Source organism: Plectropomus leopardus, chromosome 12 (genome assembly GCF_008729295.1).
Source record: "Plectropomus leopardus isolate mb chromosome 12, YSFRI_Pleo_2.0, whole genome shotgun sequence".
Taxonomy (NCBI): Eukaryota; Metazoa; Chordata; class Actinopteri; order Perciformes; family Serranidae; genus Plectropomus; species Plectropomus leopardus.
In genome coordinates this window covers 9,176,487-9,201,390 of record NC_056474.1, presented here as the reverse complement: position 1 = coordinate 9,201,390, position 24,904 = coordinate 9,176,487, and the positions used below count along the sequence as shown (strand labels likewise).

The 24,904-nt window shown below is 38.1% G+C and overlaps 2 protein-coding genes across 2 annotated transcripts in view; both read right to left on the bottom strand.

Annotated features, from left to right (window-relative positions):
• npc1 (Niemann-Pick disease, type C1) lies at positions 1 to 19,893 on the bottom strand. The gene is made up of 25 exons (XM_042497629.1): positions 19,745 to 19,893; positions 16,338 to 16,466; positions 16,063 to 16,169; positions 15,518 to 15,663; positions 15,104 to 15,271; positions 14,747 to 14,996; positions 14,504 to 14,586; positions 13,193 to 13,563; positions 12,799 to 13,025; positions 11,406 to 11,506; positions 10,857 to 10,959; positions 10,557 to 10,746; positions 10,063 to 10,245; positions 8,883 to 8,997; positions 8,538 to 8,665; positions 8,079 to 8,213; positions 7,045 to 7,134; positions 6,581 to 6,771; positions 5,606 to 5,721; positions 4,693 to 4,822; positions 4,336 to 4,521; positions 3,702 to 3,933; positions 2,805 to 2,918; positions 1,801 to 1,963; positions 1 to 1,708 (listed from the first exon to the last, which is right to left on the bottom strand). The coding sequence occupies exons 1-25, from the start codon at positions 19,820 to 19,822 to the stop codon at positions 1,626 to 1,628; spliced, it is 3,819 nt and encodes a 1,272-aa protein (XP_042353563.1). The 5' UTR covers positions 19,823 to 19,893; the 3' UTR covers positions 1 to 1,625.
• A 2,746-nt stretch (positions 19,894 to 22,639) lies between these two features.
• egfra (epidermal growth factor receptor a (erythroblastic leukemia viral (v-erb-b) oncogene homolog, avian)) overlaps positions 22,640 to 24,904 on the bottom strand; it is a 54,793-nt gene continuing 52,528 nt past the window's right edge. The window contains exon 28 of the mRNA XM_042497209.1: positions 22,640 to 24,641. Coding sequence (XP_042353143.1) covers positions 24,298 to 24,641 — 344 coding nt within the window. The 3' untranslated portion in view covers positions 22,640 to 24,297. The remainder of the gene's footprint in view (positions 24,642 to 24,904) is intronic.

Genomic DNA, 24,904 nt, shown 5'->3' with positions numbered 1-24,904 from the left:
TTCCTTCAAGATCCCAGTGGATTTTATACACCTTGGGTAAAATTTCAACATTCCCCTTCAATGATGTCAAAACCTTATTTAAAGTCAAATTAAACTAGTGGGCGCGCACCACATGGATGAGTGATCACCTCCACTAGCTACAATCTTAGACATGTTGAGGTGCATGTGACGCAAGTGAACAGGGTTCCGGTTATGTTACAAAATGACTCCTTTACCTGAAAGGTAAAATTGTTTCTTTTAAAGACAGCTATGCATGGTAACAAAATGTAATAGTTAACAAAATAAAAAAAATACCAATAACTTAAATGTGCTGGAATGGAAAAAGTCAGGACTATACCATTAGCTAGTCATTCTACAGTATTCTGTATTAACACGCTCTCGATGACAAAGGAATAAATCCAGATTAATTCTGTATAAGCTATTTACAGTTAAATGTAAAGCTTAGTCTCTTAACTAAACAAATGTTCTGTTCAGTAACTGCAAAATGTCTTATTTACACTTCAGTGTAAAACCGCTATTAGCATCACAGCACTCTTTACACCTGGCATCAACATGCATCTTCAGGAGTTTTTCTTTTTTTTGTAATAGTACCAGAAGGGACAAACAATATAGTCATGCAAAAACTTCAAAAGGACACTTTAAGATAAATTTACTAACTCTAAAATAAAATCTTGCACCAGATCATGTGAATAGCTTCCAATGTGGAAATAAATGTAATAGCAGGATGCAGTTTGGAGAGCAACAAACAACATCTGTGGGTACACACAAGTACCTGGACTGTTTGTTTTGTACTTTGATTTTTAAATGAAACACTGACTGTGAGGTTTCAGCTTTGACGATGTCGACATGCACATCCAAGCAGATTGTAGCTGTAAAAAGGGGCTACAATCCCTTCACTCCTCTCTCAACATGGATGTGAGCATGCACAAAAACCCTTTAGAAACATTATCGCTAGGTGACAATGGTACGACTAGCTAACCTGCTCTGTGACAGAGTATTGAGCCACACCCCTGGATGTGATGCATGGTAATGCCAGGTATTATGAGTGCTTATGAGATCATCATTATTATCTGGGTGCTGTATGCCAGCCGATAAATGATTCATAATATCAAACAACAGTCCAACGAAAGTAAACATTTCAAAATAATTTCCTTTTAAACAGTTGTTTTTTTCCTGGTATATATTTTAAAAACATGAAAAAACTGACCAGTTTTACCCTTTCGAGTTTTCCCAAATCAAAATAGCTCGTAGCATATGGAACTGACTTACAGTTTGTCTGTAAGCGGATGTTGGGGGTGTTGTCTCTCCTACTTCCACACTGCAAAAGTGGCAGTTTTTTGTTGTTGTATTTTTTTTGTTCAGTGGTTTGTCACTCAAATGTTGACATCTGCTTATCCTGTAGTGTGAGGAGGAGCAATGATGTGGCTCCACAGTCTTCTGAGAAAAAATCAATACTTTTGCAGTTGGACAAGGTCTCGGGCACTCCTCTTCCCGAGTCTATTCCTGAGTTAAATATGTGCATAGTAGTGGCGATGATAAGTGTGTCAGTAATCACAGAAACGGCTTCACACCCACACAGTCCCTTTCAGACAAATAGTTCATTGTTCATTGTCCCGAACAGCCAGCTAGTAGTTGAGGAGGCGCTCTCTTTCTGTACCAGCGTAGCGCCTGTTAGCAGCTACCACCTTTGCTTTGTTCACTGAAGGACCTGTGAAAAAAAAGTCACAACAAATTAAGACTGCTCTTCGAATTATTGTGTTTAAATCATGTTTTTTCGTTTCAATGTGTGACATTACTGACCGATATAACTGAGCATTACAGGGAGGAAGATGAGGCCATGCGTGGCTCCCAGCAACACTATGGCCAAGTACATCCTAAAGTAGAAGACCTGGAAGATCTGTGACTTGGACAGCGCCAAGATTAGGATACCTCCGAACTTTGTTAGTGTGATCCCGCTGAATACCTGTGAAAAGGGAAAAGTGTCATAAAATGTCATGTAAAGTGATGATAATCCTCATTAGTATTATTTTACAAAGAAAACATGATTTTATGGCTGACTTTATGTAACCTACCCAGCTTTATCCTTCCATAGAAGTTTTTTCACACTGACCTTGCCGATTACGTGCAGAAAATGCAGTTTTTTGCCCTTACTCTGAAAAAGTATTCCTCCTAAGCTGTTGCATGAATATTCCACTGATACTTCTGTTTGCATGCAGCAATGCAACTCTGTTAAACATGCCCTAATGTGTTGTTTAACGAGTCAAAACATGTAAAAGTCTTATTTACATCAGAAAAAGAACAAGGTTTTCAACCGTCTTTCATTCCATCAACCATCCCACAGTCCCATTAAGATTAAGAATCTCTTTTTTAAGGGAGAGTGGGCCAAGACAGTCAGCAGTGGAGACACAAAGTTTCAGTCAGAAAGACATAGGGAGACAAAATATGATTCACAAGCACTTACATTAGCATTAAAAGAGAACTGAGTCAAAAGAGAACTTTCTGGGAGTCAGCTGTACAATCAGGCAGGCTAAAAACATTGACATCCTAAAGAATCTGTCTTTCATTTTAGATTTTTAAAACATTTTAAGACACCAGCTTCAAGCCTGATATGGTATATGGCTTAATTCAGAATATCCCTATGAAATATACTGCTTACATGACCTGCATTCATAATAAGAATAATTGTGAATTATTAGTGTGCATGTAAATGTAGTCACTGATGTCACCATTACCAGCATGCAAAAATTATTTTCCAGCCCAAAAAGCTCCTTGAAAAGGCTTCCGCTTGAGAATTTGGTACTTACAGAGCTGCCCATGTGAGCCAGGGCCTCCTCAGCCCGCTCCACTCTGTTTTTCTTCACACTGATGGAAAAAGCTCGCACGATATGACTGCAAAACTCTACCGAAATACCACAGCACTGCAACAGAGGAAAGGAAACAAGTCAGCACCGCATCAAAAATGTTAAAATGTTTTGCTTCCTTGAAATTAATATTGTATTAGAGAGATCAAGGACGAGTTGTTATCAGAGAAAGACAGTTTCCTTATTACAATATTTTCTTCTCCAACATAAATAGTAACATTTAGAGACACAGTGACACTGTTAGAAAATGGTCCCTCTGGATAAGCAACATAAAGGGTCAGACGGACAGACAGAATGTAAACAAGTCTCAAGTTTAAAAGCACAATCTGTAAAACAACATTAATATTCAAGACACAGGTTTGTACCGGCTGTTACTTTTATATTGACTGACTTTTAAAACACAGATATAATGCTATGGAACAGCAGAACTTAATGATTAATGTATATTAGTAGTGACTGTAAACCAGTATTTCAGAAAATGAATAATGTTACATTAAACGGAAGGCTATCCACATAAATTACTAAAACAATTTCATTACACACAACAAAATTAAATGACTTTTTCAAAATTTTCACTGATTTTAACTACTGACATCACTAAAAGGCTTCAGCGATGCTGCCATGTTCCCAGAATAAAGCTAGTACATTGGCAGATAAAATGTTGTCATACCTGATAGCAATAATAGCTAAAACCACAAAAAACAATGCTAAGAAAAGCTCAAATTATCTAGTTCTTCTTTTAATTAAACCTTATGTTGCTGGTTAATGTGTTTACGATATTATTCAGTTATTCCACCCACTCTAAGTGTAAAATGAAGTGTGTTTCATGTTGCTCCTCACCATGACCAGGTTCACAAGGGACACTGCGTTGAGGCTGATGTTCCACAGCCACATGACGCCGAACATGTTGACTAAGATCATGGCGATGGTGATGCTGACGACCACGGCTGACCACAGCTCGAAACCCAACAACACCGTCGTCACCACGAATATGGCCCCCAGTGACACGCTCAAGTTCAGAGCGGTGTCATAGGCAATGGTAAGATACTGCTCGTAAAACACGTAGAAGACACTGTAAAGAGAAAAAAAAAAAAATATATATATATATATAATATATGTTTATACTATGAACCATGATTCTTTTTTGATATTGCCGCAGTACTGGTCCCATAACTTTTGTTGTATGTCATACACAAAGATTATTCAAGGACTCGAGGGCAAACATAAGCTATCAAGGCATTTATGATGTTTTCTTTGCAGTGTGCTTATCTTTGACCCACTTAAATCTGATACCCTTGAACACTGACTTCAAAACAAGCAGTTAGTATCATAAATATTAACGGAAAAATCTGAAGTGGTGAGAAAATACTATAAACAACCAATTACTGTCACAAAGACAGCAAACATGATGGTGTAATTTATACAGCACATATTACAAAGGTGAGAGCACAACATTTAGTACGACAAAACTGACCTGTATGCAAATACTTTATGGCCAATGGACTCAGTAATGTTGTCAGCCAGGATTCGGGCCATTTTTAAAGCGTGTATGAAGTCTGGGGATTCTTTCATGATGGTGTGGTAGGTCATGAAGTAAGTGGCTCCAACCCCCGTCTTGTTGGGATACAGATCGACTGCTGTGGCGTAGGCTGCATGCCCGCTGGAGGAGATTAAAGAGTGGAAAAATTACAACAAAACAACAAAACTGGCATACTGCAGTTGGATGCTCTTAAAGAAACAGAAGTTAAAGTGAAAGTATTCAATGACATGTCATGAGTTTCCAATATAAATAGCCAGAAAAAAAAAACATTCAGCAGAGCTATAAAATTACCCTTTTCCACACTTGATGTTTGGATTGTCTGACAGAAACATGGGCAGAAACCGCATGAAGTCCTCTCCTTCTGGCCGCTGCTTTCCACTGGGAGTCATGGGGCGACAGTGTACACAGGAGGGATCTACCACTGGAGAAACAACATCAATAATCCATATGTATCCAATATCCATCCATTTAACCAAGAGGACTAGAGAAATATACACATTTGTTCTGAGACAAAGCCACAAACTGAAAACAAATGACCTCAAAGTTGCTCAATAAGGTTTTTTTTATAAAAGCAAAAAGACTTTAAATACTAGAACAACGAATAACCACCCTGAGCAATGTGAGCCTAAAAATCAACAGTACAAGTCTAAAACGATGCTTAACATTTAAATGCTGAATCACCGAGGCTCTTTTAGATTTTGGTGATAAGCATGTCCCTCATGAAACTGTATGCAGCCGAACTGTCCAACGCAATTTACCACGCTGCCAAGGAATTTACCGTTGATTGTTTCCTCCTTTCTCTTTCATTTATTTCCCACTTCCTCAAATAAAACAGGCTCTCGCTGACACTCGAGTGACTCCCAATTGTTCAAGAGTCATTTTATCAATGAGATCTTTTTATAACAGAGTATTTGCTACAGTTATAATTACACTAAAAGTTTACTTTTTGAAATCTTTAATACATTTGCAAGTGTCATTCATACAGTCTTAATATTACAGTTCCTGAGTTGCAAAGGACAGTGCATATTACTTAAACAATGATTACAGTGTTTTGGTTTTGCCCCTAAACACTTTTTGTTTCACTGCATTTTGTGTGTGAAACTGGAAAAAAGTTGACCTTTTGTCAAACAGCAGCTTGTGACACAACAATCACAAGACAAGGGTTCAAGGCATGTTGACATTAGATATGACTTTTTGTTTTTACCCGAGGCATTGCAGAAAGCCCCACTGGTGTTGTAGTATCGACAACAGGTGGACTGTGGCTTCACCCAGTCGAAGTAGTCATCAAGCCACGAGGACGGTGTAAAGGCAATGGTTGTGCTAAAAGGGAAAGGGAAATTAAATAGATCATATAATCATAGGTTAGATTAGATTAGTGTTCAGTGTTTTCAAACAGGTTCTGTTTTACCTCTGTAGCTCAGTTTCCTACTTTATTAATAAATAGTTTAAAGCTTGATTCATAACATTGACATTTAAATTCTAAATCACCACTGAAGTGCTGCAGCTTCTTTTTTATGGTTTTAAACGTCTATTCTGTATTTTTACAATAGAATTCAATTCCAGGAGAGGCTGCATGGGACTGTTTCGTATTTGTGTGAGCCAAATATTTTTATCTTACAAAATATTCTGCTTCAATCCATATCTAGTGGCGTTAAGCCTTTTACAAAGCAACATTTTCCCTCAAGTCAAAAAACTGTTTGCTTACCTTTTTGCTGCACAAACAGGGAGGGACGCACCTGTTTAACAGGGCGGTGTTGCAGCAACAGCACCACTGATTACATTCATATAACCACAATTACAAAAAACTATTTTTGCTCATGCTGTTATAGTAAAAAGACTAAATAATTTAGTTTGGTAAATTTAATTCAATTGTTTCATCCTTTATCCTGTATGTTGTCTGTTCTGTCTGAAACTGTGTTAACAGATGCCTTGCACTCTATACTGCAAACCAAATCTATCTACAGGTACAAATAAAGTAACCTGAACCTGAAGGCTGATGACATCATCAAATATCATGACAAACATTTAAATATTCATTCTAAAACCTCAAAAGAAGCTTTAAGTGTGAGAAAATGACATTTGGCAATGACATTACAGTCCTCATTTTTTATCTTCAGTGAAATTTCGTCAGTTTCAATTAAATCATCTGTGATGTAATTTGTTCATCGCTCAGACTTACTAGTTGCTGATGAGTGAAGCGGTGTAGACCTGCTGGACTAGAGAGTTGTTGTTGCAGCCCACTCCTCCACACACAACATTCTGGTCCTCCTGAGTCCTGTAGTTAAGACCATCCTCTACCACAAAGTACACCGGAGCTCCAGTGTGGAGATACATGCTCAGGTTCCTAAAGTAGTCCAACACGTACGAGTCCTAGATTGAGGGACAGATTGTCAAAACAGACAAGTACAGAGATGCAAAGTAACACTATTTTACATATCGCACAGGGAAGGCTGTTGCAAAAAATGTGACACTTAATGTTTGGACAGTAGCAGTAAAATACCCTGCAAAGTACACTTTAGCACTGATAAGTTACACTACAGATATTTTGAGTATAACCACTCTGCTTTGCCAACAGGTATTAAAAAGGGTCAAGCACTTGCAATCTATTAGCACACAGTTATAACAGAAAATGCAAAAACTTACATCAGGCATGGAGAGTTTCTGGTCCAATCCAATCTCTACTTTATTCACCACAGCAATACTGAAGGAGAGGATTCCAACAAACACGGCCACCTAAACAAAGTGAGATGAGAAAAGAAGAAAAACTCAAAAGATAAACATAATCATCATGTAGTCAGGAAGCTCTATACTAAGTGAATGAGTTCAACTATATCAACATGTTTCTAATGTAAATTCTTATGATACAGTTGCACTTAGATCACACAGAGATCTGAATGTAGTTACAGGCCGGGATACTAAGATGAGATCTGTTCCAAATGTATGAACTGCGCTGACAAAGACAGCTTTATTTGCCCTGCACCCCTCACTTGGAATAGCCTCTAGAAAGTATTGAGTCTAAGAGAAACATTATTCAATTTAAAAGAAGGTATGAAGAAAAAATAATGGGGCATTGTGACCTTTCTGAGTAAGAGTACTGTTCTAGTGGATGTTATTGATTGTGAAATATAATATAATTTGTGAGAAAAAAGAAAGGTAAATATAGAAAGGTTGTCCATTTTTATCTGTATCTACAGCAGCTTCTGCTATCAGTAAGAAAGGGGCAGGTATTATACGTTTTTCTTCTTCCTACTCCTGTTTGTTTATGGAACGTGTAGAAGTATTATAAGAAAAAGTAAATCATGGGATTTTGTCATTGTCTGGGAAATTACACACTGGAATGTCCAAATAAACCAAACATGAACAAATGAATGAATGAATAAATGACTGAATGAATGAATGGGTCTCTCTGCCTGATTTTAAAGCTCTAATAAGAACAATGGTGAATCAATCGGTTAGTATATGTCACTGTGCATAGGTAATTTAATATCTTAACATGTTCATTCATACACATGTTTTGCTTGTGATTACTGTTGTTAGTAAGTAACTTTTTCATGCTGCTGTCTCAGCTAGCTTTCCCTTGTAAAACAGACTGCTGATCTCAACGGGACTTGCCTGGGTAAATATAGTTTTTTTAAAAATTAGATTAAATGTCTGACATGTGTCACTGAGGTACTTACTATGATCGGTCGCATCCACTCTTTGAGGATGAATGGGGCATAGAATTTCTTGAAAAAACGGAAGAGTAAGCTGTCTGTTTTCGTTTCCTGACCGTCCGGCAGCTTCACACAGCAACAGATGTCGAGTCGATTCCCCTTTTAACACAACAGCGCAGTATTTGATAAGTTTAACTTATTCTATAATTAATTTGAGGGTTGAATCAGGCCCAAGAGCAAGTTATCTGTGCAAACAATCACTGCGGTGGCTATTTAAAGTACTTTGCAAACCAGAGAGAAGATCAGTTAAAGTAGCTCGAGCAGAGATAAGGAGGATGAAAACTTAGTCACATACTTGTACAACATTAAATTGGGGAAATTAAATCTGAAGGAAATCCTTTTTCCTATGAACTTCCCAATCAGCTATCTGTAACCTCACCACTATCATCACTTATATCACCACTACTTCCCTCAGTCTCTCACCTCCTGTCTTCTGGCGTCCAAGCCGAGCAAGCTGACGAAGCAACTGATCTGCAACAGGAAATCAATAAAAACAGCCAAGCCAGCAAACAGAGAGAAAGTCCTCACTGCAGGCATGTTGGACAAGGCTCCTACAGAAGAAAAGAGTCAACAGTTTTATCAGCATGTGACTCACCAGGATACTATGGCACTTTTTGTAGTAACCGTGTCAATCCTGTCTACGAAAACAATTTTCTTTCTTTGTTTTTTTTTCAGTTTAAGGTGGAATATTATCATTTAGAGCACATATAGTGCCATTTACACTGTCTGCGTAGATATAGAGTCTATTAAATAAGTGATCTATTTTACCCAGGAAGAAAGCCACTGTCTCTGAGAAGGAGGAGAGGAACATGCTGGGGGCCACGTCGCCAAGAATACGACCAATCTGCTGGTGAAGTTCCTCCTGTGGCATCCGCTCATCCCTCTGTCCAGAAATATGAATAGAAATCACTTTTAGCGGGTTTAACAGATTGGTTTAGCAGAATACAAAAAAGAATAGTTAAAATTTTTTTATAGAAGGGTTATATGAGGCACTCATCCATAGTGAGTGTATTACAAACAGAAGATAACGATCACCTCAACCCCAGATTAGAGAAGCAGGCTGCAGTACTGACACAGAAACTAAGCAATGTACTGCTGTGAACTGAATCAGCAACACATTTTTTAGCCACCTAAAAAACAAATCAATTTCGCTTGAAGTGTACACTATATTTCAAATATTTTCACAGCCCTTCATTACCTTGCTGCAGATAGCCCTTTTCCATGGGAAACTAAAATCGTTATATTGCTCTCTTCAAAGCCACCAGACTCTATTAACAAAACCAGCGATTTTACTTCATCAAACACAGAAGTTGCTGGTCTTCCGCTGCCTCAAATGATGACTTTGTGTAATCATTTACACAAAGAGATTAGTTGGTGTTTTAAAGAGTCAATTTGGATTTACCAAAGTCACACAATAACACAAATACACTTACAAACTGAGGCAGTGGTAGACCTGCAGCTGTTACAGTTTTTGTCAATAGAGTCTTGTGGTTTTGAAGAGACCATAGATTGATATAGCGAGTTCAGTTCCCCACTGGAGAAGAACGTTTGACGGCAAGGTAAAGCGGTGAAAATATTCTAATTTTGTGTTATATAACTGATACAGATTTTTTTAGGTGGCTACAATAAATCTTGACTCCGTACCTCCTTGACAAAAGTACATTGCTTATCTTCCATGTCAGTACTCCCGCCTGCATCTCCAAAAAATGGACACATGCCAACCACCACATATTTTAATTATTAAACTGGAGCGCTTTAAAAAATCCCTTTACAGGGAGACCTGCATACAAGAGGACAAGGACCGCTGACATAACAACCACGATTTAATATGTCACATTATAATTAGAAATTATAAGCACTATTTAAGATGAATACAAACATTAAACAACATGAAGAATTTATGAAAAATTAAATAAAAGTGTAAGGGACTGAGTTTGGCAAAGGCTACCTGATATGTCTGGACTATTATAAAGATGTTGTCCACTCCAACAGCCAGCACCAGGAAAGGAATGACCTCAATCACGATGAGTGTGAGGGGGATGCCAAAGTAGCTGAAGATCCCCAGTGAGGAGGACACAGAGCTAAGCACAATCAGGATGCCCGCTATGCCCAGAGAAATCTTGGAGTCAACCTGTACGGGCAAAAAGGTAGAGGATCAGTCATGTCCATTTCTTCGGCTGCTCCCTTTTACGCTCTAGTAGCAGGAAGTTGTCAAGCGTGTTGTACAAGTTCTGTTGAGCTCTTATGTCACTGACAGGAAAAAGGAGTTACACTGCATAATGTGTAACACTATTTCAGATATGTATTATGCTTCCGCGTATCATTCGTTCTTTTCATACATTGGGCAATCCAAAATTATAAAAGCAATGTGTTATTTTTTTATTCATTAATGAGTCAACACAAAAATTAAACAATGATGATAATGAATGAGTGTTACTTTACCAGCACTCTCCTGAAGCTGTGGATGTGACCCAGGGCCAGGGAGATGTAGATGAACATAATGGCATAGCTGACTACTATGGTGCTGATGTCACTGTCGCTCTCTCTGTCTATTTCATCTTCGATACTCCTCTCAGCACTAAAGGCTATGGTCAGATTAGGGTTGTCGAAGTTCTTCATAAACTTGATGAATCTGAAATGCACACAAAAAATACATTAAGTAAATGGAGCTGTTATAACAGCGACTTTTGCTAGCCAAAAGAGCTCTGTCTTATGAATTTTAGAAAGAGAAAGTTGTCTCACTCTTTCTCCCATGCCAGAGCTTTGCCCAGCTTGGCTGAGTCATTCAGGTAGTTGTTGAGTGGGAAGGTGATCACTAGAGCAGTGGCATTGTTGTAGTTGGTTTCTGTAATGCAGAAAAAGACACATTTATTGTAAGAGTCACTAAAAAAAACTTTGTCAACCACATGAATAACTTGATTGTTGAACTGGCAGTCACAGCTATGCATTCCTTTTGATGGAGGAACAATAAACTCACAGATAAAATTCGCCCCAAAAACTTGTTGGTTGGTTGCTATGGCAGCTCTTAAGATAATCAAATGAAGCAGTGGACAATTTGTAGCCTTCCTTTTATTCATATTATCATTTCAAACGGTGAACTTAAAACCTAACTGCCACACAAAAGTGGTTATATTGCTGTGTAGGGCTAAGTTCAGGGACAGCTTAGCTTTATTTCTTTGTGCAATACAAGAATCTATAGAGGGGCTGTAAACAGATTATATAACTTCTGTAAATGGAAAATCACCACTGTTTTCTACTTTTCTGCACTCTTAAAGTGTTGATTCAGCTCACCATCGTAACCCCCAAGGGCCAGCCAAGGGAAAACAGGGCCACCAAAGGTGCCTAAACAAGGGTCGTGAAGGAGCGTGGTGTCATTGAGGGATGCTGGTGCACTATGGAAAAAAAGAACAACAGGGTAAATGCCTCAAAAGTAACAGTCATTATGACATTAATGCAGGTTTTTGCCATCACCTGACCTCATTTTAGTGCTGTTAAGAATAACCATTAAAAAGCCAATGCGTGAAAACCAATGAGGAAGTCAGATTGTGCTATTTCAAGACGACACACAAAGTTCTCAGAAAATGCAGAAGCCGGTATCTGGAGAAAATAGATTCTTGTGAGCTGCAGGTGTTCGATTTCGACACTGATGTATCCCTTTAGAGGTTTTGATCTTTTTATCATAGCAATGTTCCATAACTCCTGCAAAAGTTTTCTGCTTACAATTAATGTCTGAAGTCTGACACCATCTAACACACTGACATTTTGCTGGGGATGTTGCAGGGTCAGTATTTGCAAGACCACAACTAGATTATTTTTGAGATTATCTCCCATCCTACTCCCAGTGGAAAATATAATACATATTCCCTTTAAGAAATATGAAATATTAAAAACTTACTATGTGTCTGCAAAAACACATAACTTTAGGAAAAACAAGATAAAAGGCATCATAAGCCAAAAGTATTCTTGTCAATTTGGCATCAATATAATCCATTAAGATGAAATGTAGCTGCGTACAAAATTTACATTTTGGATTTTGTCATCTCAACTCGCTACCTGCCTCTGTGAGTTAGCTGCGCTATTTTAGTGGGAGGAGGCCGCAGAAATGACAGGTGAAACATTTCAAAAATTTTGATTTCTCACTAAAAGGGTGCAAGTTGCTGAATCGGATAAATGCTGAAGTAAACACAGACTCTTGTTCACTCCACAGCTCCACCAGTTTTTCCTCATTTTCCACAGTCCATGACAACCAAGACTTGTTTATGTTCTTGCACCTCTCCTAAGTCCCCTCCATGTTTACCCTCTACTCAGTTTGCATCTTCTTGATTGGTGCTATAGAGAGTCACGCCATTTAACTTCACAACTATTCACACAGTATTAGCCGAGACTAAAAACTTACAATAACATCAATGTGTTTGATTTTTTCCGAACGTCAACACAATAAAACCACAGACTTAAGACAGCTCGGACTAAGTTTTATGGCCACCTTTCACCAGACAATGGAGATCATGTGAGTGAGCAAGAGGTTAAACGCTTATGATTCTATTCCAACATAAGATATTCGTCTGCAATAGTAAAATTGCCTGAAAAGTCAATTGGTGTGAGGCCGATATAATACAAGTTAAATTTGAGCTACAGCTTATTACTTTTAAGTTTTTTAAAGAGACAAAAAGTTCAGAGAAATCACCTGACACAGTAGAGGAAGTGGCTGTGATAGTCAGCATAGACATAAAAGCCGTCTCCTATGCTGTGGTCCAGCACAGCATGGCTGTTCTGGAAGTAGTTGAGGACACTCAAGACTGTACAGTTGTTATTGTACGGGGCCAGTGGAGCCAAGCAGATGTCCTGCAGGGTGACGTTTTGGCCCTCATACGTTGCTACAATGCTTTCGATGTCAAGCTGCAGATCCAGCACCTGGTTGGTTAATGTTAGAAAGGAGAAAAAGAAAGGAGAACGAATAAACCACAGTTCTAGAGATGCAGCTGATCTTTACATACAAGTGATAGAAACAATACATTAGAAGCACACAGTATCTCTAATGACAAAATAATACCAATGATCCATCTCTCCCACTAACCTACCTGGTGCAGGATGTCTTTGTCCAGGATGGCTCCAAATGGCACATCTGATCCTCCGAAGTATGGGGAGTAGATGAAAGTCTCATTAAGCGGGGTGGTTATGATGAGCTGCACAGTTCTAAAAAAGGGTCCGAAGTGGCTGTCAAAGTAGTCCTTCTCTTGACGAGCCTGGCTGGTGGGAGACGACCACAGCTCAACGGGGTCGGTGGTGATGCGCATGTAGACCAGGCCACCAGAGGTGGCAACCACAACTATCAGGCTGCCCAGTATGACCAGAAAGGGATGCAGCACACAGAAGGAACCCCAAGTGCTGAAGAGGATCCGCAGAGCATTCTCAAAGCGTTCGCCCAATGTTTCACAGCATGATGCATTCACTGAGAGGGGAAAAAAGAATGGGAGTTAGGTTACGTCATTCAACATTGTTATCACATAAATTATACCTTACAGCCGTGACGCACTATGCTGATGGTGGCTGTTGGTCAATGTCAGGCTTTCTGTAAGTTTCTGTTAAGTTTGTGTCATTGTTCCCTAGAGTTATGGTAAACCACATTTGTTCTTTCACTACCAGGTCTTGCTGTTAATGCGCTAACTTGCTAAACTGCAAATAGATGCCCCTTTTACATACACTAATCCAATAATTAATACTCATTTAGACGTCATTTATGTTGGTATTACTTAAGCATCTGATCGGTGGTTCAGTGTTGGTCACAACTTGGTCTTGTTTTTCTGATGATTGTCCTTGATAATAATTCATGGACTGATCATGAGACTAATTACTGTTACTGAATGTGTATCCGTATGGGTGCTTCAGTGCATTTCTAAGACCACTTAATATAACAGAAACTGAGGTACATATGTGACAGAATTAGGGTAATAAAAGTAAGATGTTGTGCACAGTATCTTTTGGGATGAATCTTATGCACATCCCACTATGTGCAATGGCATCAGTGAAGGGGGATCCTTTTAAAGAAATAAATATTGTCCTAAATCTGACCTGTTGTTCTTCCCATTTCCCTTTTTGAATAACGTATACTGACTTCCACCACGTCCTTAATGGAGAATTATCTCCTTTCATGCAGGTGCAGAATGTACATGCTAGTTTCCCCTCAACTGTAGTCTTTGCTGTGTTTAAGTGCAACTTTTTGACTGATACACAGGCAACATGAGACAACCCAACAATCAGCCTTTCACAAACTTTGTTGTTTGATGTCGGTTTGGTGTAACTGGCCCTTAAAGTGCAATGCAATTACCAGCACAACAAACAGAGTACAGAAAGAAGACAAATAATGTCTCTCTAATCAAGCATTACAATACCTTGGTCCGGATTATCATTGTTGAGAGACAGTGGGTTATTGCTGTCCAAGATGGGGCCATACTCAGACATGATGGTCCTTTTCCTGTTTGCACAAAGAACCACACAAGCCAATTCTATATTAACTTCTAAAGAAAGCATCAAAACCAACATTTATATTGACGGTGAACTGTGAGTTTGCATGTATAAAACATGAATGCTTGCAGAATATGAGCAACAAAAAAAAAAAGAAATCAGTCCCTCACCTGTAACACCAAGCCCCAAGTACAGCTCCAACAAAGATCATCAGGAAGGCCATGTAGGAAATCCACATGATGACAGTCATGGCATCCATACCGAGGATTGTCCAGGGAGGAGGGAGAGGGGGCGGCACAGGTTTGGGGCCACAGGCCTTTGCACAGTCCTGACAGGAGCAGGGACCTGAACCATCCTCCAGGCCCTCTGTACAGGCATAAGTCTTGTTGTTCATGGGAGAGAAACCGGCCACCGGGACATCTAGAGAGAAGACACAGCAAAGGTATTTTTATGTAAATTAAGCAGTTGGGACATTTTTCTGCAGCACAGTCATAGTCAAATATATAAAGTGCTACAAAATGATTTACCTGAGAATATTGGGATGATTGGGAAGGGAGTCTGTCCATTGTTGATATCAAACATATACTGGATCCAGTTGGTAGCATTGCAATCCTCTGCCTCCTTCCCACACAGTATTGATAAGGCCTTCATGTTACTGGATGGTGCCTGGACGTCCTTGCAGGCATTGTACATGGCTAAAAAAGCCAAATTTGATAGTTTTAGAGCAAAACTCACAAAGTTTAAGTACCCATTCCCTTATTTATTGGAAAAAGTGCAAAAGTTATGACTATTAGTCACCCACAAAATTACACAACTGAGTGCATGACTTCATGTTTCAAGCAGGAACTAATGAAGTATACAAAGCAGATGTGACACACCATTAAAATAACAAGCCTGAAGCTGCTTTTCATATCTAAATCAATATTTGGCCGTGAACTCACCATTTGTAAATGTCTGTCCAATATAGTACTGCACTTCCACGACATTTTTCTCTTTGATCTTGGTTGCATTCACAAACTGACTCTGGTGAGGGCTGCATGTCAGCTCACAGAAAAGGTTCATCAGGTTGAAGAAACAGGCGGGACACCTGCACACAGATGTAGAGTAGGAGAAGCAGAATTGAATAATAGAAAGGGGTCAGTGCTTAAAAAAATGGAATAATAATAGAAGTTAAAGTTTAAAAGTGTTTGACAGTTGAATGGAAAAAAGGCAATAACTAACACAGTGAGGTAAATTAAATCCACAAAGATAGGAAAACATGTTAACCTCTTCAAATCATAGTCATTTGGTCTGCGAGCCAGTCTGTCTGTAACCCATGATTTGGAACAAACATGTTTGAACATGACATTTGAGCAGCACATGTACAGATATATTTACAAGGGCAAATACTATATTCTCTGTGTTGAAACATTCAGAAAAGGAGATAATAATGCCTTTCCAAGCATGTCATGTGCTTCATTAATTAATGTTATAACTGCAAGCATACCGAGACAGGAATTGAAGGGGCAGCTGGAGACTCCCTTTGAGAGTTTGTAACTGGTCAGTATCGCAGCAAAGGCTTCGGTCTCCATAGTCGTATCCAGGACACAGCTCCTGCATGTCAACACAGAGAGGATGATGTCACTTTCATACACTTTTGTCAAATTTTTCCACAGTGCAAACTAAAGTGCCACTGAAAAGCAGAAGTATATTACAGAAGATTTGTTAGAGAACCAAATGTCAGCAAGACCAGAACAAAAAAAATCAAGAAACTGTACGTACCGTGAGAAGTTCATAACCCTCGGGCTCTAGCTGGCGGGGAGGACCAGTGTAGTTGCAGTTGTACTTTTTTGAGTGCATCTTTTCAGAGGTCCCGCACTCGCCATACCATATACAGTGTTGGGCCTCAACCTGACAAAAAAGACAACAATAAACACAGTAATCATTTGTGCAGTTCATTCATATTGCAAACTCATTTATTTCTGTATTCAGTGCATTTCTTTTTTGCAGAGTGTGAAGCTTTTTACGAATAGAAGCCTACTTCTAATTCTATCTAGTTTGGACGAGAACAGGATCCTGCAAAAAAAACTAAAGACAGCCAGCCCAAACACACTTCCTCTAAAGGCTGCAGCGGACCACATGACTTACGTCTTCACTTCTCAAGAGGACTTTACAATTCTGATCTGAGGTTAAAGCTATACCTATGTACCTCGAGGTTTAACATTTTGCCAGCTTAACCTGTGGTCATGTCTCACTTCCTGTGTTTCTAATATCTTGTGCTTTGTATGTCTGAAAATAAAAAAAATCACTTTCACTTCTGCAAAAAAAGGGTTCTTACAAGCCTGCATTTGAAGAACGGGCATTGTAATGCAGACCGAGGGTCTGTTAAGTCACATGGTGCAGCGTTGTTTTGACTAACCCCACGTTCAACTTAAATAAAGAAGGCCAGGAAACGGAAACCTGTAGTCAGATTTCTATGGCAACATAACAAAACTCAGCCGGTGTTGTTATGGCTACAACCAAGTTAAATTTGAGTCCTTGACATTTCTTTTAATTTGATATAATTTGAAATTTGATATGTTGAAGAAAATACAATAACATACAATCACAATATATATGTTTTTATGCGTAGTATAGCTTTTACAGTCAAAGTTTTCCTTTTTCTGTCTATACACCATCTGCACTCTCACGTGGTCTTCGTTGGGAGGGGAAGTTAATTCACTTACTCCACAAACTTTTTTTATGAGTAAGCCCAGCGTTACACTCTGTCCTATGTGCCTTGTGGGACTGAGTTCATGGGCAGCATTCACATGTTATTATTGCTTCAGTTGGAACTTTATGCAGCTGCAGACTAGGCTAGTTCTCTAACTATACCTCCTATTTGTCCAAAGACTCCTCACTAGATGTCAGACACTGGTTTGCATATGTGAGAACCAGCATCCTGCAGCATTTGTATGAAGCCATACATAAACAAGAAAGAAATCTTATGTGCGTACAAACAAAAGCAATTGGTACACACACACATTTCAATAAAATCCTTCCTGCTTATCCACTGCAGTCCCCAAATAATCAATATTTTCACTCACGCCACATCGTTGTTGCTTTCACCAGAATGCTGATATCTTATCTTGAAACAGTAATGATTAATCACATTCAGATGTAATGTTTTAGTTTCAAAGTAGTTCTATATTCTGCAGTGTGACCTAATTACATCGTGAGTAGGAGGGCAAATAATGCAGTCAAAGCAGCAGAGAGGCCACTGAGGACAAGCAAGTGAATGATTATCTAAATCTAATCAAATCAAACGGATGGATCACGGACACATGTGACATGGACTTTTTGTCTCGTTTGTTTTGAAATTATTTCTTCATTTGATGGATTGATACAATTTATGGTGTAAGGGATGGTTCAGATTTTTTTTTAGTGTTGTATGGGGTACTTATCCATACACAGTATATGCATATTACATATTGTCATTATCTGGCGCAAATCTCATATCTCCACATTTCACTATTTTCCTTTTTTTTTTTCATTCACAATTCTATTGATACTGGGTTCTACCATTCCTCAACCAACGAAGTGTATTTAAAAAAAAACTTTTGACTAAACCTATTTCCATTGGATCCTTTTAAAAACACAACATTTTTTTCTTATTCCTGAAAAATAGCAATTTTGGAGATAGGAGGTTTGCGCCTGATAGCAGCGATGATATATTACATGCAGTAGTTGTCAAACGCCACGCCCCAATTTTGGAGAAGCAGACTGGAAACCATCAGTGAGGCTACGCAATGTACTGCTGTGGAGAGGCCAGTAACATAACTTATTTTAATCACCTTTTAAAAGTTCCAACTAAAAAAAATCAATATCAGTCTAAGTGTATGCTATATTAAGAGTATTTTCACCCCTTTACATGATATCGGACAGTGATCTCCAACAGGAAAATTAAGTTGTTATATCGCTCTTTTCAAAGCCAGACTCCACTGAGAAAAACAGTAACATCTCTGGATACTGAAGTTGCTGATCTGCCACTTCCTCCATCAGTTACTTTTTGTGTCATTGTGTGATTTTGACGTTTGAAAGAAATAGTTTGGATTCACCAAAGTCACACAATAACACAACCTAATGAACTGACTAAAGCAACAGTAGACCATTCACATTCATTCAAATCAGACATTCAAATCGTGAATCTTGTATATTAAACCATTGTGTCTACCACCACACCATTTTATGTCATTTCTTTAGTAAAATCTATGTACTTACTTATTTATGTTTTATTTATAATATTAGCTCTAATTCACTAAACACTTTACACATGTATATATGTAGATATGTACAGTCTCTTAGTTGTTTTTTTAAGCATATTCCTTTATATTCTATTAATAATGTGTGCTCTTTATTCTCTGTTCTTACTGTATGGCGCTGCTACATCCCAATTTCTCAGTTTTGAGATCAATAAAGTATATCTATCTATCTATCTATCTATCTATCTATCTATCTAGTCTTCACCTTTAAAACGGCTTTTTTTAAGCACAGGCAGTCAAATCTTCCATGTTTTGCAATAATGAATACGTTACACTCGGTAAGTCATAATAAAAAGATAATTTCATACATAAAAACACATTACATAGTTTAACAGTGATCCATTCAGGTTAGAAGGCTTTCTCGCCAGCAAGCCAACTGAAGTCTGCGTGCGGCTTAACGTTGCACATTTACTGTTTATATCTGCCGTTTTGTGAGACATTTTTAAACATTAACATTCACGACTAATGACAACTACCTACGTCTTTTTAACACCAAGTTTAAACGGGGTGATGGTTTTAAATCTGACATGGCACGGCAGCTCGAAACTTCTTTCGCAACCGGACAACACCGGCTCTGAGTCAAAGATACAACATGTACTCTCGCTCTGTATCGTCAAAGCTAACGTCTTATGTTATCAATTTTCGCTTTTCGCTAACGTGGCTGGTGTAATGTCCGGCGAGCATTCATGCTGGCTATTGTGGAGCCACCGTTAACCCAATTACTGACTATTCTTGTCACGGATAAAAATAAGATACGCGACCCTAAATAGCTAAACTAACCTGAGTCTGAGTTTCGTTAGCCGCCTCGGATAAACATCACAGCAACAACGGCTGACCGAGCTGAGTCATGTTTTAGTCACGAGAGCGCTTCAGTTGGGATTTACTCACCCATCGAAAGTGTCCCTCTGACAGGAGAATAATGAAGAAAAGTGTGCATAAAAGGTTTCTCCCCGGTAGGACTCCCATCCCTCTTATCGAAACGATCCAAACGATGTGTTAGTCCTCATTAAGTTTCGCAGGTCTTGTTGATGCTTTCTTCTTCGGCGGATGTTTTTGTTTGGGGCGGAGACAAACTGTCGCCTCAGTGCTGCCACCAAACGACGCTGAGGATGCACTACACTAACACGCCACGTTACTACATTTCACTCAGCTCTGAAGGCCCTCTAAAAAGTATTTTGTGGATCAGATTATGGTTTGGTTTTTGGGCAGCATTGGTATGTGTTTATAAAAGACAGTGCATCAGACTTTGTTAGGGATAAAATTATAAAGTCCTGGATTTATTCTGATTTTTGTCCCATATATACCCATTTTAATAGATTTGCTTTAATTTGATGTTGTCCATTATAATTTGTCAATTTTAATTAATCTATTTTAGTTTGTATTTTTATTTATATTTTATTCTGTCTAAGTCATGTTAAATTCCATTATTAGTACTACTTATATCTGTGTTTACTGTTAGTATTCTTTAAGCTGTATTAATTCTTATTGGTACGGGTTGTTGTTGTTATTTTGTTTTGTAATTGTTTTTTCTCTTGTTTAATTCTACTTTAAATTTTGTCTGGCCTTAGGTTAGCATTACGGTTTGGCTCTTATGATGCCTTTGCAAGATACCCTGTCTTGCTTCTGCTTTTCCATTTTTGTCAAAGCACTTTGTCAACTCTGTTTTTAAGGGTGCTATATAAATAAAGTTATTTATTATATTATTATTATTATTATTAGTATTAGTATTAGTATTATAGTATTATTATACAGAGAAGTACATCCAAAGTCTGTCATTAAAAACACTAAAAATAGTGACATAAATGTTTAAATCATATGAATAAACAATCTTTTTTTTTTCAGTAAACATACAAGTTTTTTAGGTATTAGAATAGATATCATTACAAAAGACTGATATTTTTAGGAACCTTTTACACAGTTATCTTTCTGTATTTGTTTTGGGTTTTTTTGTAGTTGCTTTTTTGGAGGAGACCATCACAAATACTTAATAATTTTTTGACAAATTTTCCCTGATCTTGGGTGCTGTATTTTTTATTTTGTTATTGTTTTGTATGTTTTTTTTGTTTGTTTGTTCTTTGTGTCTTTGCCTTTTGGTTGTTTTGGCTACACACTTTTCTAACGCAGGACAAGGCTCTGTGAGTATAGCTTGTGTTCATGTCGTCACTGTCCTTATCCTGTAATATATTTATTTAACTTTGTTTAATAATATGGAATGCAAATTTATAAACAATAACTTTTTCTTTAAAAATGATAATTTCATCTAGTGTACTACACAGAAATACATGAAACGCTGATTTATAGGCCTGTCATTAAAAAAAACAAGAGGTTTCTTGCACTCCATAAAATTCAAGATGGCTTTGCAACAACCTGTGGAGCTTTGGTGACCTCCAGTGGGGATCGGGACATCCAGGTTGGGAATACTGTCAGGAAGTAGTACAGCTTTTGCATTAAATTAATGCTTTGTTGACTCCTCTTTAAGGAATTCTATTTTGTTGCATGACACCAGCAAACAGAAAGAAATCCCAATTAAAGTTGAATCTTTCAAGATGTAAGGTGACTACAAACAAACTTGTGGCATTGGAGAATCTTTGTGGAAAGATATAGAATTTAAGAAAAAGGAAAGAAAGATAATGGTAAGCAATTATCTGATCTGGTTTAAAGAAAAATATACCATATCCATAAATCTCAATATGCTAACTCAAAACCCTTCTTTTCATTACTCATTGATGAAATCAACAGCACAATGACACAATCTGCCCTTCAATCAAGAAGGCTGTTAACAAATGACGATGTGTGCCCTTTTTCATCTGAGCACATCCTCTCGGTCTCTGTTATTGTCAAAGATTTGTTTCTCTATGTAAAATTTGGGGAGATTGTCAATCAAATCTGATTAAAGCAGATCCAAACAGTCCTGATGAAGCAGATTAGTTGAGTGCTCTCTGTCAATTCTCTGTGTTACATAATGCTTGCTATATGTTGATGATTTTTGCCTTACTTTGATTGTTTTTAATACAGTTACAAATATTTAATGTTCTGAAGACTTAGTTAATATTTGAAACCAGGTTCTCGGGTGCTTTGGATCTAAATATTAAACTTTCTGCCTTTAACATGTAGCCTACTACAACCTAATGCTTAAATATTAATATAAACAATTTTTGACCTAAACTCAAACATCACTAAACCCTGCAAACATTTACTTAAACTAAATATGCCCGTTCCTAACCCTTGTACCCAATTTAATAATCTTCAAATCGAAAGTTTTAAAATGCTGTGTTGGCAGTTCATTGAGCTTGCAGCTCATTATAATTGGAGTGTTTAATATAATAATTTCCCCTCAGGTTAACTTTTTTTAGTTACTTTTGCCCTGTTCTGGTGTTAAAGAAAATGCTTGTTTATTTAAATTTATTACTGAGTTTCTCCCTCAAAAAGGGGCCATTTACTACAGATTAATGAACAACATGTACAACAAACGTCACCTCTGATCTAGAAAAAATAAAAAGACATTGTTTTATCTTGTGTATTCAATGAGATTTTGTTCCCTGATGCTCATTCACGCTCCTTTCATCTCGTCAGCGGTGGTTACAAGTCACGTCACTGTGGTAAAGGCTGGTGCTCTCAATGACATCGGGTGAATGCTGAGCTTGTTCAGATGATTATCTGCAAGCAATTCATCAAGTTGTTACTTGAAGTTCTGCAGACATCAGGATAAAAAGATAAGTGAATCACTGAGCTCTCAGGCCTTCTTCCTGTATCTCCTAAATCCCTGAAAAAACAAACAAAATGTATTTCCATAGAAAAAAGATTTATTCATGTTCACTTTTGAATGAAATCACAATTCAGGAATAAGTGCATGTTCACATATGATGTGACAAAACTGTGTATTGAGTATAAATTATAGGTGACTATTTTGGGGGGGGGGGTATATTACAGTATAATCAATGTTTTCTGTACATGTACCTGTGTAAAATCTGCAAAAGTAGGATGTTTAGATTGCTACAATAGTATATTCCTTTAAAACTAGGAATAATATTTGAAAAGTTAATGCTCTTGCAAGACTACAAGACTTTAAAGCTAGGAGCAGATTTATAGATATGGTGTCAACACCTTGTGAGAAAAAAAATCTACACTTTTGTTTAAAAAAAAAAATCAAACGAGGAAAAGTCTCCAGATAATAATGTAGCTACAACAACATCAGAAACATTGTTTCTGAGTCAAGCCATCCAAATAGTCTGTAAAACAACTTACAGGGAAACACTACTCCGGATCTAAAAATTTAAACAAGTTACTCACATGACCTAAGACAGTTCAACCAGCATTATTTCAAACAAGTGAAAGCTTTTTTTTTTTCCTAGTGTTTTTTTTTTTTTTTGTCTCTGTAAAAAATTAAGTGCAGTCAGAGTGTTACAAAAGATGGTGGGACATAATCAGTAAAAAGGACCAGAAAACACTTCCTGGGTACACAAACTAATGTGCCACACTGACAGAAAGCTTAGACAAATATGCTTCACGCTACAGCAGTGTGAATACAACCACAATCACATTTGCTATATTTACTGTTACATTCTCAACATAGTTAGTGTGATATCACACTTCAGGGGACACAGGAAACTCTCTCGTTTTAATCTAAAAGAAACCAGTTTGTAACACACATAGAACTGTCTTAGAGCATGAAAGCAAACAATACAATTCACCAGTATCCCGCTTTAAACTGACTATACATTCTATACATTGCAACATTTGTGTACTCGTTGACTCATCCTGTAAGATGAGTGTCGTCACAGTCGAGCCAACATTTTACAAGTAAGAGCTCCCTTTAATCATCTTGACTGCACCACAGAAACATGCTCAAAGCCTTCACATCAGCGTCAAGCGAGTGCACCGCTGTGTGTTGTCAACCCTTTAAATTCCAACATGTCCAGACTGTATCTATCTTGTGATTCTACAACATTTGTACCTTAGGTTGTGTTTTAGGTTGAGCTGCCTGTTTGTGTTCTTTGCAATAGAGCTTCTGCCTCCCCAAAAATGGAGGCATTTACATCCTTTATTAGTAGCAGTCCTCCTCTGACACGTTTGGACCACATACAGCATTTTGGGCACAACTTTTAGAAGCAGAAGAGAACAGTTACAACGCATGAATGGAGTGCATCTGGTCCAGCAACTCTCAGCTCAATCGAGTCATGTTCGAGTCAGCTTCCTTCCAGCTTCCATCAAGAAAAAGTTGGTGGAAAGAAAAAACTCTTTGGAATGAGAGGGGTTTGGCGTGACAGGTATGACTGCATGCAAACAGCACGGGAAGCTGCACAAAGTGTCACCTGACTCCGTAAGACGTATATGATAATTGATGGTACCACTTAGCTATGCTTTCCCAGTCAAGACATCAATGCCCTTTCCTAATGGAACAGGAAACGGTCTCATATTTATTGTCTGTATCCACTGAGTCCTCAGTCTGGGCCCAGATACTCTGCGTTCTCTGCTGCTGGGATGTGTCCGTTGGCGTGGCTCTTGAAGGTCGGAGTGAAGTCCTGTTGGTAATCAGGGTTGTCTATGCTGTTCTGGGGCTGGTATTTCTGAATGCTGTGAACCGTGCCGTTGGAGGTGAGTGGAAGGATGGCCGGGGAAGGGACCTCGTTGAGGTACTCGGGTCCATTGGCCTCGTTTTTAAAGCAGTTCAGGTACTCCGTCTCTGTGTCGTCTGAAGAGATGGTGGGGAGGATGGTACGAGGTGGACCAGGGTGCTGGTAGATGGGATTCATCATATCTGAGACTCCATTCTGGTTCATGTAGTCTGTAAAATAATTAAATCACTGACATCAGCAAGGGCCCTAGATATTGTTTCACATTAAGTGTTAACTAGGGCTGGACCCAAATATTTGGCTATTCGAGTATTCCGTAATTGGTTAGGTATTCGGTTTCCAATTTAGGCATTCGGATATTCTTTTTTCTTTTCTTCTTCTGCTTTTTGCAAAGCACAAATGTCATTTTAGTGTTTGTGATATTGCAGCTGCGCCTGTCACACACACATTGACAGGAATGATCATTTTACCCAAT